Genomic DNA, 15,247 nt, shown 5'->3' on the forward strand with positions numbered 1-15,247 from the left:
GAAGTGTGCACAGCTCTTCTGAACACAAGGGGACAGTAAAGGCATTATATAGTCCACAAGTCCCTTGATGCCTACAGCACTCTGCTGTTGAGCATTACTGTAAGAAGCTAGCACTATCCCCTGTATTCTGGGCTAAAGAGGAGTCACTCTTCCGCTGCCCCCCTCCCCGCTAGAAAATTAGATGCAACCAGCTGGGATTGGCCAGGGAGGCATGAGGTGTTGTGAAATGTTTGTGGAGGAATGGAGCATGCCTCAAGACAGCTGAGGTTGTTAATAAGCCTAGCTGTACGTTGAATCATATGGAAAACAGCCACTCTGCCTGCGACCAAGGGGCTTCCATGAGTGGACTCACAGAGGGTACATCCAGACAGGTGGTCAGAAGCATGGAGTGCAGTCAGCTGGTTGCCCCAAGGGGGGGGGGGGGGGGGGGGGGGGGGGGGGGGGGGGGGGAAAGTGTGGTAATGTGCCTTTATCTAAATACTACACTATCCTATTGTTTGCTTTTATTAAACACAAGTTAGTAAAAATTAATTCTTCCCCCATATTAGTTTTAACATATTCGGCTTATCTCATAATGTCTATAATGCTATATGCAAATAAAAAGGAAACATTTCTAATGCAGGTTGACTGTTGATGGTTAAGGTTTTACTCACCGTTTCGCGCTCTGTCGCGTAACCGGCTGATGAGGGTAAAGACAGTCGCTTATCAAGGCTGAGCGCAGCTGGGAGGGAGGATCTTAGCAGCTGGGAGCTATTTCACCACGTGACCTGAGGGACGGCGCTCTCGTCGTAGCAGCCATACCACCCAATACAAGTCTAATCTAAAAAAGGACCCAAGCCGAGGGACAAGGCGGATAGCCATGGATTTGCACCGGAATACCGTTTGAACGAAGTCACCATCAACACTTTCGCGTATGTTTTGCCTTCCTGTGTCGCCTCCATAAACCGCAGGTAATAATGTGTGTTCGTCCTGTTTACAGATTTTGCGGTTTTTTGGTTTTTTTGTCTAATCGGGATGTGTTGGTGTAACGTACGCGGATCACATCTCAAGCTTTTCGCAGGCACACATGTGTTTGGGCGACACGAGTGCCCCTTTCAACTTGCCAAAAATGAAACCATGAAGCGATAACGCAATACTTTGTTGTACGCGCGACCGCCGCACCCAGACCTAAATAATGCATCCGAACGGACGAATGATTACTTCCTGTGGAACATCTCACTTCACCTTCGGCAGGGCAACAGCTGGGATCATGGCAGTGAGGGATACGCAGCGCTACGTTTTTCAAATGGCATCGATAAAATGCATAACGCCTTTGATCCATTTAACTGTCCTTTCGTGTGCGGCAGGTAAGCGCTTTAAGGCGGCTCGTGCACAAGCTCGTGTTTTACCGTAACTTGCACGGTCCGTGCTCGACTTCCCGCCTATGGAAGTAATCGGTGTACCTTGATTCGTATGCAATACCGAGTACTGTTGAGTGCTAAGACGCTGAAGCATCGCACCTGCTGTGCTAATGCATATATAAAGCACACCAGCAAGACTGCGCTCCGTAGCTCACTTGCTGAACGTGGCGTAACACTTCACTTTCGCTTTTAGTGGGGTGCTGTGGCACCGTCCCCTTTTTTTGTCTAGCTGTTCTCCCTGCAAACAACTGGAATTTGGTGAAGACTTATTGACCTTGTTCGTCTCGGACCTAAGATTTTTGTAGACAACCAGAACCTGTTGTCATTTTGTAACTTGAACAACGTAGCGTGAAGGTCTCGTGTAGTTTTATCCTACCGTAGCGCACGGGACGGATGTAAGATAGCACGGTATGGGCTTGCGCAGCTCTGTGTGTTGTGCACCGAATAAAGTAATTTCTTCGGACGTTTTGATCTGTGTTTTGAATACTTAGTAAATATGCGAACCCGGTAAAATGTTTTTGTTTGTTTTGCACAAAACGAACAAGAGAGAAAATAAATAAAACTAGAAACCACAAATTTGCTATGGATGACCAAAGTAAAATGAAGCATATGCAAAGTACTTCCAATAACTCAGTGATTATGCTGGATTGGTATATTACACTTGAATAGTTAATATTACAAATTTAAATAAAATGTTATAATTAAACTTTTAAGAGCAAAAACAGCATCTAAAAGCACTAGGCAGAAACGCCAGCAAACTGAGGTAAGGGTAATGTACTTGTGGAGAAATCGGTAGGTAAACCAACATGACACCTGTTAGGTTAGTGGTTAAGATTTAGTTTGCGTCAGTAACTGCCAAGGCCTAGTCGGTTTACGTGTTGCTGGATTAACGAGGCGAGGGTTTGACACTCGCTGTTATTTATTGTTTCTCGTGACCGATGACGCACGTATGTTTGAAACTGACACACCAGCAGGCCATGGCGTACTTTTAGGGATCGTTTATTGGGTAAATCAGGTTACAGCTTTTGCCTACATGTTTACATGCCAGACTCTCCAAAAGTCTCTTTAATTTGCAGTGGAGCTGGCGTTCAATCACCGTTTGAACCGTGTTCCATATTCAGGGACCGATACAGGAAATGTAGGCTACGTCTCCTCTGAAGTGGGGGATGTTTGGACCTCAGCCGGAACCGAGAATTCCCGCCAAGCGGGAATTCATAATGATCACCAGTGTACCAGGTAATGCGGTTTTGCGTGTTAGATGCTGGCATAAATTCTCTTTCCTTCTACTTGTGAAGGAAGCCATTTAAAATTGCTGTTTCTGATCACCTGCATAGACCAGATTCTCTGGCACTAATGTGATTCAGACAGTGGTTTTATCTACACTTCTGGGGTTAAAATAACACTATTGGCTAATGGAATACACGGGACGTGTACGTGTATTCTAGCTGTTAACGGCCGTGTACTTAATCAGCCATTTAAAAACATGACTAGACGAAGTGAAGTTATTTTCTCCGTTGCTCAGCAGTGATGAGGAGGAGCAAAGCTAAGTGCCTGTCGTCGTATGTTTGAGTGTTCTGACTGATGCAGGGTATGTGGGTTCAGGGCAACTTGAATACTGCTCAAGAACATGGCTCTTCTTCAGTGATCACTAGTGAACCATGTACTGTTGATGACCTGCATTAGTAGTGTGAGAAGTATCTTTCCTGAGTGCTGCCTTCAGGCCTCCGGGAAGTGGCTGCTGGAATCTGGAAGCACAAGACCCAGCGCTGAGTGTCTTTTAAACAGTACAAGAACAAAAGAGCTTTTAGTGAACCACAGGCACTGAATGTTTCAAAATTGACCTTAAAAATTTGTGAACAGATCTGCAGTGGTCTCGGTTTGGCACAACAGAGATGTTATTCAACACCTAGTCTGTTTTACACCATTACTGATTAGTTCTTATACCATTAATGGTGTAGATTTTAAATACCCTTTCAATTTATCACAAATAAAGTTGTTTATCAATACATGTTTGTATGCCTCTTGTCAGATTTTGGCTGCCAATCCCTTTAGGTCCTGTTTTACACTTTGGAGTAATATTGGACCTTTTTTTTTCTTCTGACTTTGAGTATTGTTAGTTTTTGATGACTGAATTAAGCATACATAAGCCACACATGGAGCTCATGACCAAAATATGCAAAGCCACACAATGCACATGTGCAAAAACCATGGTTATCTATTACAAAGCCAGGTTAAAGTAAAGGAAGGTTAAGGTAAACATTACTATTGATTGTTACTTTTTGAACACAGTAGGCAACTGTGCAGCTCTTCACCAGTGACTGTGTAAGAGGTCATAACTGACTCTGTTAGAGTACTGGAGTTTTCTTTCTTCTCTCCCTCACCAGGACGTATAGATCGATGCACCATATCATCTTAGAGTTGTAAGCTGTTATTCATATTTAAATTTAAGTGGTAATTTGACTTGCCTATTGCTAGCAGGTTTTGGAACTTTTATAAGACCTAGGAAGGAAAAGCACTAGTGCCTCCAACCTTTTTGGTAGGCAAAAGCATGCTTGTCTACAGTGAAGTGCCAAAATGTTTTGCACTTTTTATTGGAGGGTTATGTGGCCTCCTGTTTGATCATTCTCTTTGACCTTTTAAGTTCAGTGTTTTGCCTTATATAATGCTGTGTAAATGTTCAAAATAACCATTTGTGTATTATAGCTCTTACCAAAGAGGTATCTGAATAAAGAATGCCTCATCACTCCATGACACTTGCAAAATGTGCTTGTGGTTTGTGTGGTTTTTTTTTTTTTTTTGAGATTTGTGGATTTTGGTTTTAAACGAAGTCAATCGAATGATCTTTTGCTGAGCTCATTGGATCTAGTGTCGCTACATGTGAATGTGACTTCAGTTCATCTCCAGTGTAAGCATGTGTGTTTTAAAAAGTGAGGGTCATTTTTAAGAAGCATTTTTTTTCTATTGTGTGGCACATGTTTCAATGAGTTATTTCTAATACACAGGAATTAGGCGGTCTTTGTGAACAATACTATGAGGAATATAACTGTTATTAAAAATGCATTTAGCATGTTTTGCCCCCTGCCCAGGGTGTTTGGGGGGGGGGGGGGGGTATACTAATTTCTTATCAGAAGCATTTGAGTCGCAGACCATTTTATGACCATTCGAGTTCGTCACTTGGCTGCAATGAAGTGTTTGTGTGCTAGCGTGTACCGTTACAAGACAAGAAATGTAGGTCGTCAGATGCACATGATATTGAGCAAATGTTCTGCTTTTACTCCATGCTTAACAGTAATCAACATCTCAAACTGTTATATCACCATAAATTAATAAGCCATCAAAATATTTTTCAGAACCATTTTGCATTTTTGGCACAATTTCCAGCTCAAAACAATGCATAGGTTACCTAATGTTGTAATCCCACCCTGCCAATCAGCAGATATGTGCTTGATTATCAGGCTAACAATTTGTTGTGGATTCTGTTATCTGGCTTATGTTGAATGCTAAAGCAACCAATTTCTAATATTTGTTTTGAAACAGTGACTCCTCCAAAGGGGAAGTGTCTTTACCATAGGAGTAGTCTGCAAGCTAAACATCCTGAAGGTCTTGTGCCGTTATTCTCCCTAGGCATGGGCGGTGCTTTCCTTAATAGCTATTCTGTATACGATGAAAGGCTTCGTGCTATATTTTTGCTGTTGAACACTAAGCAGGTTTTACCGTTTTCCTACAGCCCTTATCAGTGTGCATCTTGCAGTAATTGCTTTAGCAAATGAAGAAAGGTTAGAACCAGGCCCTGCTCATCTGCCAAACGGCATGGTTTGGTCCAAGTGATCCTCTCTATATGAGCAGAAAAGCAGGCTCGAGGAGAAGGCATGTTACCTGTTCTCTGCGAAGGGTTTTGTGGATGGGCTTGGCATACAGTGACTTGTCATAAAGATGCAAGTATTAAAAAAAGATCCATTAAAAGTTTATGGGCTTTGTGTTTGTGAAACAGCAGCTGTTGGCCGGATCTCTCCTTTGGGGCTCTGCAGTATTTCTGTCTTGGCTTGACTTTCTGACTGAGTTTGATCAAATTCAGAGAGAGAGTCTGAGTAAGATTCAGTTTGATTCATTAAATGTCTTACGTCAGCTCTGTCCCTCTGTGTTTAAGCATTTACTTGGCTCATGTACTCTATGTAATATGGTTGATATCATGTTTCCGAATGTGACCCAGTCTTAAAGCAGCGGTGGGTGTAAATGATGTGCAGAGGATTAGATGGCCCATATACAGTGGGATTGGATGTCTTGCTTTCTTTAGAGTGGCTGTAAGTGGTAAGCAAAGTAAAAGAAACACCAGGCAATAAACAAATGTCAGTAACTATGTATATATGCAATTATGCACTCCTAGCTTTCTCCAGATATAAATAATCCAAATGAAGGGGGGGGGGGGCTTGAGCTCACTTTCAAAGTCTTTACACCAGGATATGAATCTTTTGGCAATTTTGTATAATTTGTACTTTTCCAATGAGTGCACCATCATAAATATCAGCTTTGGGAAGTTACCACACTGAGTCATGGGTTGTCAGGTGCACTGATTTATTGGAGCCTGTGTTTTATGGCACCTTTCCATCTCTGAGATTTATTTAAATCTGTTTTTGCCCCTTCTACAGGTAATTTTTCCCCCCCCCCCCCCCCCCCAGCATATGCTGTGAGATTTGTGACCTAACTAACAACTCTGTTTTCTATGAATGGCATTCAGTTTAAGCACAGGTAACCGTCACCCTTACAATGGTAATTCATTGTTCTAAGTAAGCTTACAAATTAATATGACAAACAAAAGTGTGTCTTCAAAGTAGAATATAATTATCAATTACCATACGCTGGATGACCCCTTTCATTTTAATGTCGTCATGTCTCCAATCTCTGCAAATGTCAAAAGGCAAAGTGCTGTACCTAAAATGTACATCACTACTGCACTGGTTAGGGTTTGTGTTTGCCTTCTTTCCACATCTCCACAATTTTTATTGCACTTAAATCTAAATAGCTAATGCCTCTGCAGTCAGCAGCTCGTCGAACTCTTCTGGGTGTCTCTGCTATCATGATGACATGTTTTAATTATTCTCGTACGGGTAAGTGATTGATTTTGAATTTAAATGTGTTTGTCAACAGTATCAACTTTTGATTTTATGCAGATATCATCCAGTGTTAATTTGTTACCACTATACATTCCTAAATGTTTAATTGACAGTCTTCTCTCCTTAATTACTGGGAGATGTGCCGCGTCTTCAAACATCGAGATGCGGCGAATCAGCAGTCGTGCGCAGCCGTCTGTCCCGTCAGGAACCAAGTCCCTGCACAGTTTTTATTTGGGCCGGGCAAAGAGGCATCCGCTGCCTACGCTTCCTCCGAGTGCACGATACGGGAGCGCACCGGAGACGCACGGTGCGCGAGGTCACCGCTGGCCGCTTCCTCGCGCGAGGTGTAACCGCGCCCTGTGTGTGTGCTGCCATGTGACCGAATCGCGTTATTGCGTTAATGTGGGTTGAGCCCAAGTTCAGTTAAAGTTCAGCCCAAAGACACCACTCCTTCAAAAGACATTCTGCTCTTCCCACTGTCTTCTAGAACGGTGTTCTTGCCACTGTTCAGGCATGCTTAGTTTCAGGGGGCTGGTCTTATCAGAAACGGGTTCACATTTAGAGAAGCAGCACCTAAAGTTGAGGTATTGTTCAAATGATGATGACTTGGAAGCATTTTAGCTTTTAAACATGGCAGCTAAATGGTGCATTTCTCTACCGTGCAATACAGCAAAATTGAACTGCCTTGCCAGGTATGAATATTGTAGACAACATGGTGTCAAATTCTGCAGAAGAGAACTAGCTTAATTTCTAGACATGAGTTCTTCACTGGCTCTTAAAACCAGAGAAATGAAACTGTGGAGCAAGTCCAACTGGTTGCAGGCGTGAAGAATGAGGAGCCAAGGCGCATCTTAACTGAAATGATGGGTATAGGTTTCCCCACCCGAAAAGCAGTTAGTCCGACCGCTAAGTGGCTCAGAGTGGGATAAGTAACTAACTCCATGTACACTAGGCACATGGTGTGTTATTGAATGAATGACATTCTGGTATGAATTCATTCCTACTCTTTCCTTAGTACTAGAGAGGAGGTGTGGTGCAGAGGGATGGACTGCTGGTTTTGAGCAAATTTTGGTTATTGAGCCTAATGGTTTGACAAATTAGCTGTTTAAACATGTGCTTATTACTGCAAAAAAAGATTTGTTCCAGTTTAATTCTTTTCTTGCCTACTTCATTGAGTTACAGAGAAGGCAACTGATGTTAGTCTCTGGTTAAGTTAAGTTTTGCTTGTTGGTTTCCTTGCAGTTAAAAGGTCACACTACTTCTGTAATCGGTGTGAGGTAAAATGCAGCTCAGTTGCCACCGTTACCTGGCTGTCCACTGTCTGAATCGAGGGGCTGTGTGACATTTCTGTTTACACCACAATTTGTCGTCATCTCTCTTCCCGGCTGGGCTCTGCCTTGCACTCGCGGCTGCCTGTCGGATGTCTTGAGTGCCTGACTACAACCTGTCCCAGCAGGGTGGTGTTTCAGTCAAGGCGGCTGGATCTATAGCGCAGGTGGTGGCCAGCGAGTGCTGCTGCATTAAACTTTCCACTCTCTCCTATTCCGGTCCATGGGCCCGAGAAGTAAGGTGTGAGTGTCCTTTTTCTTTCTCTTTTGAACCAAGCAGGTCCTATTCGTACAGGGCAGATGACCTCCAGAGAAGCCCCCCCCCCCCCCCCCCCCCCCTTTGCATAAGTATTAAAATGTGTGGTCTTGATTGGTCCAGAGAAAAGCTCCTAGTGTGTGTGTGTGTGCGCGCCCCAGACCTTGCAAATCCACACGGTGTCCCCTGAATTTTAATCAGCTACACACTCATTGGTCCAGACACAGCTGCGGGAGCCCTTACCCCCAGCACCGAAATAAACCCAGGAAAAGCAGCACGGCGTCATGGCACCTCTTCCACGCGACGCATTCTCCTGTTCGTGTGCAGGCCTCGGCCCTCTGCGAGGAGCAGGACCCCCTCGCGCGGCCCATCTGTCGGCATCTCTTCCCCTTTCCAAACGCGAATTCTGCTGTCCTGTTTCAGCGCTCCGGGCTTTTACAGGGGCCATTTTGCCCTGGCACTGCGGGCTGCTGGAGGGCCGGGGGAATGCTTAAGCCCTTGCACAAAGAGTGTGCAAATTAACATGTTTCTTACTTTCTAAAGGTTGGACAGCCATTGAAAATGATATTGTTTTGCATTCACAAACTCACCACCCACTGTCTGGTTTTCCTCTCCCTTGGTTAGGCCATCAGTGGAGAGGCATGACCCATTTAAATGGTTGTTTACTTGTATTCGAAAAAGGGCCAAGATGCTCCTCAATGAACTCTTGTCTACAATTCAATTACGACTTGGCTCCTCCAGTGGTCTGCAGTTTTCAGCCCTGTTTGGGAGACTTTTTTCCTCCATGTCCCTCTTCCATAGCCTTATATATGGAACTGATATTGTGATACATGCATGCATGGCTTCAGTAGTTTGGATCGGTGCACGTCTGTCTAGCACACTGGTGCTGGGATCATTTAAAAGCACCGCCGTGGCAGAACGCAGTAAGATGATGGCTGAAGATTTCACAGGCTGTGCTGGTAAATGCTGGGTTTAGTTGTCTGCTGCTGCCACTGACCCTGTTTGGGAGCCAGACAGAGTAGTGCTGCTTGTGGCTTTCTCTGAAACAACACAGCTGGCGATTTATATTTTTAAAGCCGGACGTTTTGCTATTGCCTTTCCTGTTATCTTCTAGCTAGACAAGCCTTAAAGAGGAATCTTTTTCTCTCTCTCCCTCTCTTGCGCTCTCTCCCTCTTTTATTTATATTTATTTTTATATAAAATATATATATTTTATTTTTATATATATATATATATATATATATACATATATATATATATATATATATATATATATATATATATATATATATATATATATATATATATAAAATTAAAAAAATGAGAGTTGGTGAGATCTGTAGCAGTAAGCATGTCCATGCCAGAGTTGCTCTTTTGTTGTGCAAATGTATGCTTGTAGATTTAGGAGTTTGGTTGGGTTGTCTGTAGGGAGAAGATCCGTCTCTGTTCTGTACAGGTTCAGAAATGGGAATATTCTCTTATTTGGAACTTTTTTTTTTTTTTTTTTTTTAAAGACATTTATTATTTTTGATAGCTAGGTACAGCATCCAGCATGCTTCTGCCAAATCCTTACTCCTTTTAGGCAGTTCTTGTTCATTTGTTTCAAAACCTGAAGACTCTAAGACGGTTAACAGAATGCCACTTACATGGTTATGAAACCCCCAGCAGTTACATAATGTCTTCCTGACACACATGCCAATATGGTCTCCTCTTGGAACCGACCTATTGCGGCCATGTTTCGTTATTGTGCCTCACGTTTTAAACTACTTTTTGTTTGTTTCCAACTTTTCAAGTCCTGTTGCAAAACTGCATTAGAAGGACATCAGCTCCAGGTTGCCTGCCACTGTGGCTAACTTTTATGCTGGTTTTGTTTTTTTGCCTTTGACCCCTCTATGCTCTCCCTAGGTGGGCCTGCCACGACCCGCTTCCCTGGCGACTCCTGACCCTGGAACGGCAGGCCGAGCCTCCTGGTGGGCGGAGGGACTGAGGTGAAGGAACGGAACGGAACCGCAGCCGTCCTCGTTGGCCGCCGCTCGCTGTGTTTTTGAGGAGGGAGGGGTAATCCAGCTGTTGTCTGTGACTACTCGGAGCATGGGGCAGAAGGTTCCGGGAGGCATTAAGACCGTGGACATGCGTGACCCTGCGTTCCGGCCCCTCAAGCTGGGGCTGCAGGCCCTTGACTATACGAAGCCGGCCCGGCTGGACATGTTGCTGGACATGCCGGCAGTGGCAGCCGACGTACAGGTGCAGCACTCGTGGAACAACGACGACCGCTCGCTCAACATCTTCGTCAAGGAGGACAACAAACTCATCTTCCACCGGCACCCGGTGGCACAGAGCACGGACGCCATCCGGGGTCGCGTGGGCTACACACGGGGACTTCACGTGTGGGAGATCAGCTGGGCTATGCGTCAGCGCGGCACGCATGCTGTGGTGGGCGTGGCCACAGGCGACGCGCCCCTGCACTCTGTGGGCTACACCGCACTGGTGGGGAACAACAACGAGTCCTGGGGCTGGGACCTGGGCCGCAACAAACTCTACCACGACGGCAAGAACCAGCCGGGCCAGACGTACCCCGCCTTCCTGGAGCCGGACGAGACCTTCATCGTCCCAGACTCGTTTCTGGTCGTGCTGGACATGGATGAAGGGACACTGAGTTTCATAGTGGACGGACAGTATCTGGGCGTGGCTTTCCGTGGACTGAAGGGCAGGAAGCTGTACCCTGTAGTGAGTGCGGTATGGGGACACTGTGAAATAAGAATCCGGTACATCAATGGACTTGATCGTAAGTATCAAATAACCAGCATTTTGTTTTATTTCCTGTCCAGTCCTGTTGAAATCGACTTTTTGGCTTGTTAAAACATTAAAATGGTGGTTGTGGGAGCTTCAGGTCTTCATTCACTATTGATTATGTAATTGCAGCTGTACTTTTTCACGGTCCATAGCATGCGTCACCATTTTTCTTTTTCTCCTGAATGTTCTGGAAGCTAATTATTGATTTCACTGATACCTGCTAATCTCGTCCTCTCTGCTTGGCCTTATTCCCTTCTTCATGCGTGCTGCTGACCGTCTACATAAGTCGGGCTCACTCATCCATGGCTTCTTCATGCATTTTTTTTTGTCGTGTACTAAAACGGTGGCCTTGAGTGGGCAAGTGCTGCATGTACTTTCAATGTGCATGTTCTGAATTAATGTGTCTCTTTTAAAAATTTAATCCAGTATTTTGCATTGGTGTCTAGACACGCAAAGGCTTATTGCCAGCAGTACACCCTGAACATGCACGCGATGCATTTAAAACGCATCCCAAACCCAAATATTACAAATGACGTCATGTGCCAACCCAATAACGCGTGGATTGTTCCAGAAACGGGCCCTGTAGGTTTGTTCTAATATACCCTAATGACCCAAAACTATCACAACTATTGTGGGTCTTTGTACATTATTCCACACCAAAAGAGCACAGTTCCCAGAGAGAAAGTAGGTGATGTGGTGACGTATTGTTAATTTATAATGGCAGTGACATGCAAAGGGCCCTTTCTGTAATGGGACTCCACTGAAAGCACAATAGTGGGTCAGCAGATCTTTTGATATTAAAATCTGCAGCAGTAATGAAGCAGCATAGCCTGCGTTCAGCTGCTTCTCTGCTGTTCTGTAGTGGAGGGGGTGGGCTGAGAGCTTTTATGTAATATCTTTTTACTTTAATGTGTTAAGGTCAATGCAGAGTTTTCATCTTTTCTTTATTCCAATAATCTGATCCAGTCTTTCCCTGTATTGCTCCAATTGCACACTCATGCTGAATATTTTGTTAGGCCACTTGATTTAGTAATGCAAAAATGTATACTGCTATACTAATGAATATACACCGATCAATAACGTTTTAGAAGGTTTACTAGGTATCGAATACTTTTTATATACTCAAGTTTAGTTTTAAATGTAATTAACCACTGCTGGTAATGTACTCTGAATTCAGTTGACTGACTGTTCGAGTCCTCTTCCCTGTGTAGGTTTTCAGCCAGTGGTCAATATATTTATACTGTGAAATGCGCGTGTAAATTACATTTTAAGCAAACACAAAATATAGTGTGTGTGTGTATATATGTGATGTATTCAAAATGGCCAGACATCATTTACACTTACAAAAACCCAAAACAACCACCACCAAAAGAAAGAAAGCAGAGACTACTAGATGCATGGCATAAAGCGAACAAGATGAGTTACTGTTGGGCCGCTCCCTCTTGGAGCTGCCTTGTCCCAAAAAGGCCCAGTGGTCTGTAGGCCCAGATGTGGACTGTGCCCCTACTGAACTGGCAACTCTGCGTATGCATGTGTAAAGGAAACCTGCTTCTGTCAGACCTTAAAATGCCATTGAGTGATGTTCAGATGACCTCACCGCTATGTGGAAAGCACAGCCAGGGCCAGCGAGAGCGATGCGGCCGCCTGCGAACCGTCTCGCCGATCCCCCAGAAGCGCCCTGCTTCCAAAGGAAACGTGCTCGTTTCCAACAGTTATGTCCTGCCTAATCAAGACCCGCATCCGTCATTCTGCCAGAGTGGTACACACACACACACACACACACACACACGGGGGTGGGGGGGGTTATGGCTGTGGAGGGGGTTTTGGCGGGGGACTCCTTAAAGGCCTCGCCATGGGCGTGCAAGCGAGTCAATGCTGCGTAGGTGCATTTATCCATGGCCTGACTTCAGGAGGCTTCTCGTAAAGCACTGTGGCGGCTCAGGATGCAGGTGTTCCTGTTTTTCAGCTCCGTGTGAGAGAGGGTGGGGCAAGGCTGCAGCCCGTGCGTTACTCAGCCTGGGCTGCAATGACGTCTCGCCTGGTGTCGTCGCGCTTGTAATCCGACTGCTCGTCAAAGGCAGACACTGTAATGTGCTGGTGCAGAAGGTTTCCTTCCCTAGGGTCCAGTTTGGGAGCGGGTGTGTGCTATGAAGTAACCTCCGCAGTGAAGCAGGTGGTTTTAGGAACCAAGACGAAGCCGAGATTCTGGGATGGAACCAGAACTAGACTGAAAGCTTTACTGTAACCAATTACTGTGGTGGTGTGTATTTTCATGTAGTTTTTGAAACAACATTTGAAATGACAATTAAGGGTTATAGACAATGCCTTCTAGAGTTTAAAAATTTCAGAGTTTTGTTTAATCAAGACTGATAATCCCCCCCCCCCCCCTTTCTTTCTACCCCCCACTGTGTGTGTGTGTGTGTGTGTGTGTGTGTGTGTGTGCAGCTGAGCCCTTGCCGCTCATGGACCTGTGCAGGCGTTCAGTGAGGGTAGCCCTGGGCCGAGAGCGGCTCAGTGAAATTCATGGACTCCCTCTACCCGCCTCCCTCAAGAACTACCTGCTCTACCAATGACGACCGGAGTGATTTCCATCTGTGCAAGTCTAGACCTCACCCTCTCTGGTGGGCCTTCTGGTTCCGTCTTTTCCCAAACCTTCTTTTTGTGGCTTGCTTCAATCATGTACTGGACACACCATGGGAGGCTCATAGAGCCCCGTTGCACGAGCAGGCCTGTGAACCGAGTGCATCTGCATGACCGGATCGGGGAGCACACCAAGCCTTGGAACCTCAGCCGTTTCCCACCGACACACCCATGTGTAGATCCGCTCCTCTTTCTGCCATTTTACAATCTTTTTTTAAACAATTTGCATGAGGAGTACCTGGAGACATATTCGACAGGCTGAGATTGAGATTTTTAATGCTGGATTTTAAATCGAATCAGAGTTTACAGTGGGTCTAAGGCAATAGTTAGTTCAGTTTGACACTTTGGTGTGTACTGGAGTGGGGAAATGGCAAAATGCAAACAAAAGACACAAACACTGAAACTTTGCTTTAAGACAAGCTCATCATAAATCACACATCCACTTTTTAAGTGAAGGTTTTTTTTTTGTTTTGTCTTTCTCCTGTTCATTCTTTCCCTTTTAGGAAACTTAGGATGGCTGCAGCTAAATGTAAAGTTTAAGACACAGGGCTCTTTTTAGCAGTATGCAAATATGAGTTGACTCATAAAGCAGAGTGGGATCCTGTCCCCCTCGCTCTGGGAAGGTTAAATATAGCCTGCTGTTGGCTCACTGCAGACCTGGCTGTCTGGCCTGGGGAATCGGTCTCTGACCTCAGTGTCTATAATGGGTTTGAGGCTAGCACCCACGGCATTAGAAACCACAGCTAGCACCTTCTGCTAGCCTGCCTGCATGGCTTCTAAAGCCATCGTATCCTTCCCTCAGTTAACACTGTAATATCTAAAGTGCCTGGCCATGTGAAAATGGTGCACCATGTAGGGGTTCTGGTTTAGAAATCGATTGAAGGATGGTGTCACTGTGAAACTGTAGCATTGACAAAGGATCCTCACTGCAGGCTGTTTCTTGGTCTTTTTATTATTGGCCTCTAAATCTGAGTTCTGTATAACTTGCGTTCAATGTATGAGTGTGTGGGTGTGATTGATTTCCACCCCCCCCCCCCCGAATTTCAATGCTGTTTTTAATCTGTTGTCATGGTAATGCTGGGAAGGAGGATAGGGTGTGAAGTGCGTATGTGGTGACACTACTGTACTGTGCCTTTTGGTCCATGAGCTAGCCATTGAATGGCACCTCTGGTGTCTGTGGGCAAAATTGATGTACTGAAAGGAAACATTGAAGTTTTCTTTGCACAGCCCATTCTGAGACTTCCTGCAGGTGTTAACATTGCTTAAATGCAGTTGTGTCTTCCTGAGACCTGGATTTTCTTTTTGTTCTGCCACTCCCATAATGGTCTTTTTTTAGATGTGCAAATGTAGTTCATGTTTGAAATCCTTTTTTGCTGGGTCATGTTGAAAATGTCTGTTCTTGTATCCTTCCTGCCTGCGGACCATTTTGTCTTCTTTGTATTCCGTGATGTAGATAATATTGATAACTATCTAATAAAGTTTATTATAAATGAGCCTCTATCTGTATGTGAGGGTTTTTATGCATAACTGACCAAAAAGGTTTAGTTTAAGTGTTGCTGTATAATAAAAAGCCACCAAATAAGGCTGACAACACAGTGTCTCTCTCACGTTTTATGTTGGAAACTAAAACATTTAGAACAATCAAAGAGTGTCCCCTAAAGGCTGTAGAGAGAAGCTGTTCAGAGCTTAATGTCCCAGTCTCGTTCAGTCAGCATCAGC

The 15,247-nt window shown here is 44.6% G+C and overlaps 1 protein-coding gene across 4 annotated transcripts; it reads left to right on the forward strand.

The window, feature by feature from the left end:
* The first annotated feature begins 801 nt into the window (after window positions 1–801).
* On the forward strand, window positions 802–15,022 carry spsb1 (splA/ryanodine receptor domain and SOCS box containing 1). Of its 4 annotated transcripts, none has more exons than XM_035522469.1 (3): window positions 802–950; window positions 10,001–10,880; window positions 13,334–15,022. In XM_035522469.1, exons 2-3 carry the CDS (start codon window positions 10,187–10,189, stop codon window positions 13,459–13,461), a joined length of 822 nt encoding a protein of 273 aa, XP_035378362.1. In that variant the 5' UTR covers window positions 802–950; window positions 10,001–10,186; the 3' UTR covers window positions 13,462–15,022. The 4 variants fall into 4 exon arrangements, with proteins under 4 accessions (XP_035378362.1, XP_035378365.1, XP_035378364.1 ...); XM_035522472.1 differs by having other exon boundaries at window positions 10,053–10,880; XM_035522471.1 differs by lacking the exon at window positions 802–950 and adding an exon at window positions 984–1,346.
* Window positions 15,023–15,247: the final 225 nt, after the last annotated feature.

The sequence above is a fragment of the Electrophorus electricus genome, chromosome 24 (genome assembly GCF_013358815.1).
Source record: "Electrophorus electricus isolate fEleEle1 chromosome 24, fEleEle1.pri, whole genome shotgun sequence".
Taxonomy (NCBI): Eukaryota; Metazoa; Chordata; class Actinopteri; order Gymnotiformes; family Gymnotidae; genus Electrophorus; species Electrophorus electricus.

Bases quoted from the DNA above. Each gene is read 5' to 3' on its own strand.
- spsb1 (XM_035522469.1), top strand. From the start codon at position 10,187: ATGGGGCAGAAGGTTCCGGGAGGCATTAAGACCGTGGACATGCGTGAC. The intron at 10,881-13,333 runs GTAAGTATCAAA...GTGTGTGTGCAG, and splicing joins GTACATCAATGGACTTGATC to CTGAGCCCTTGCCGCTCATG.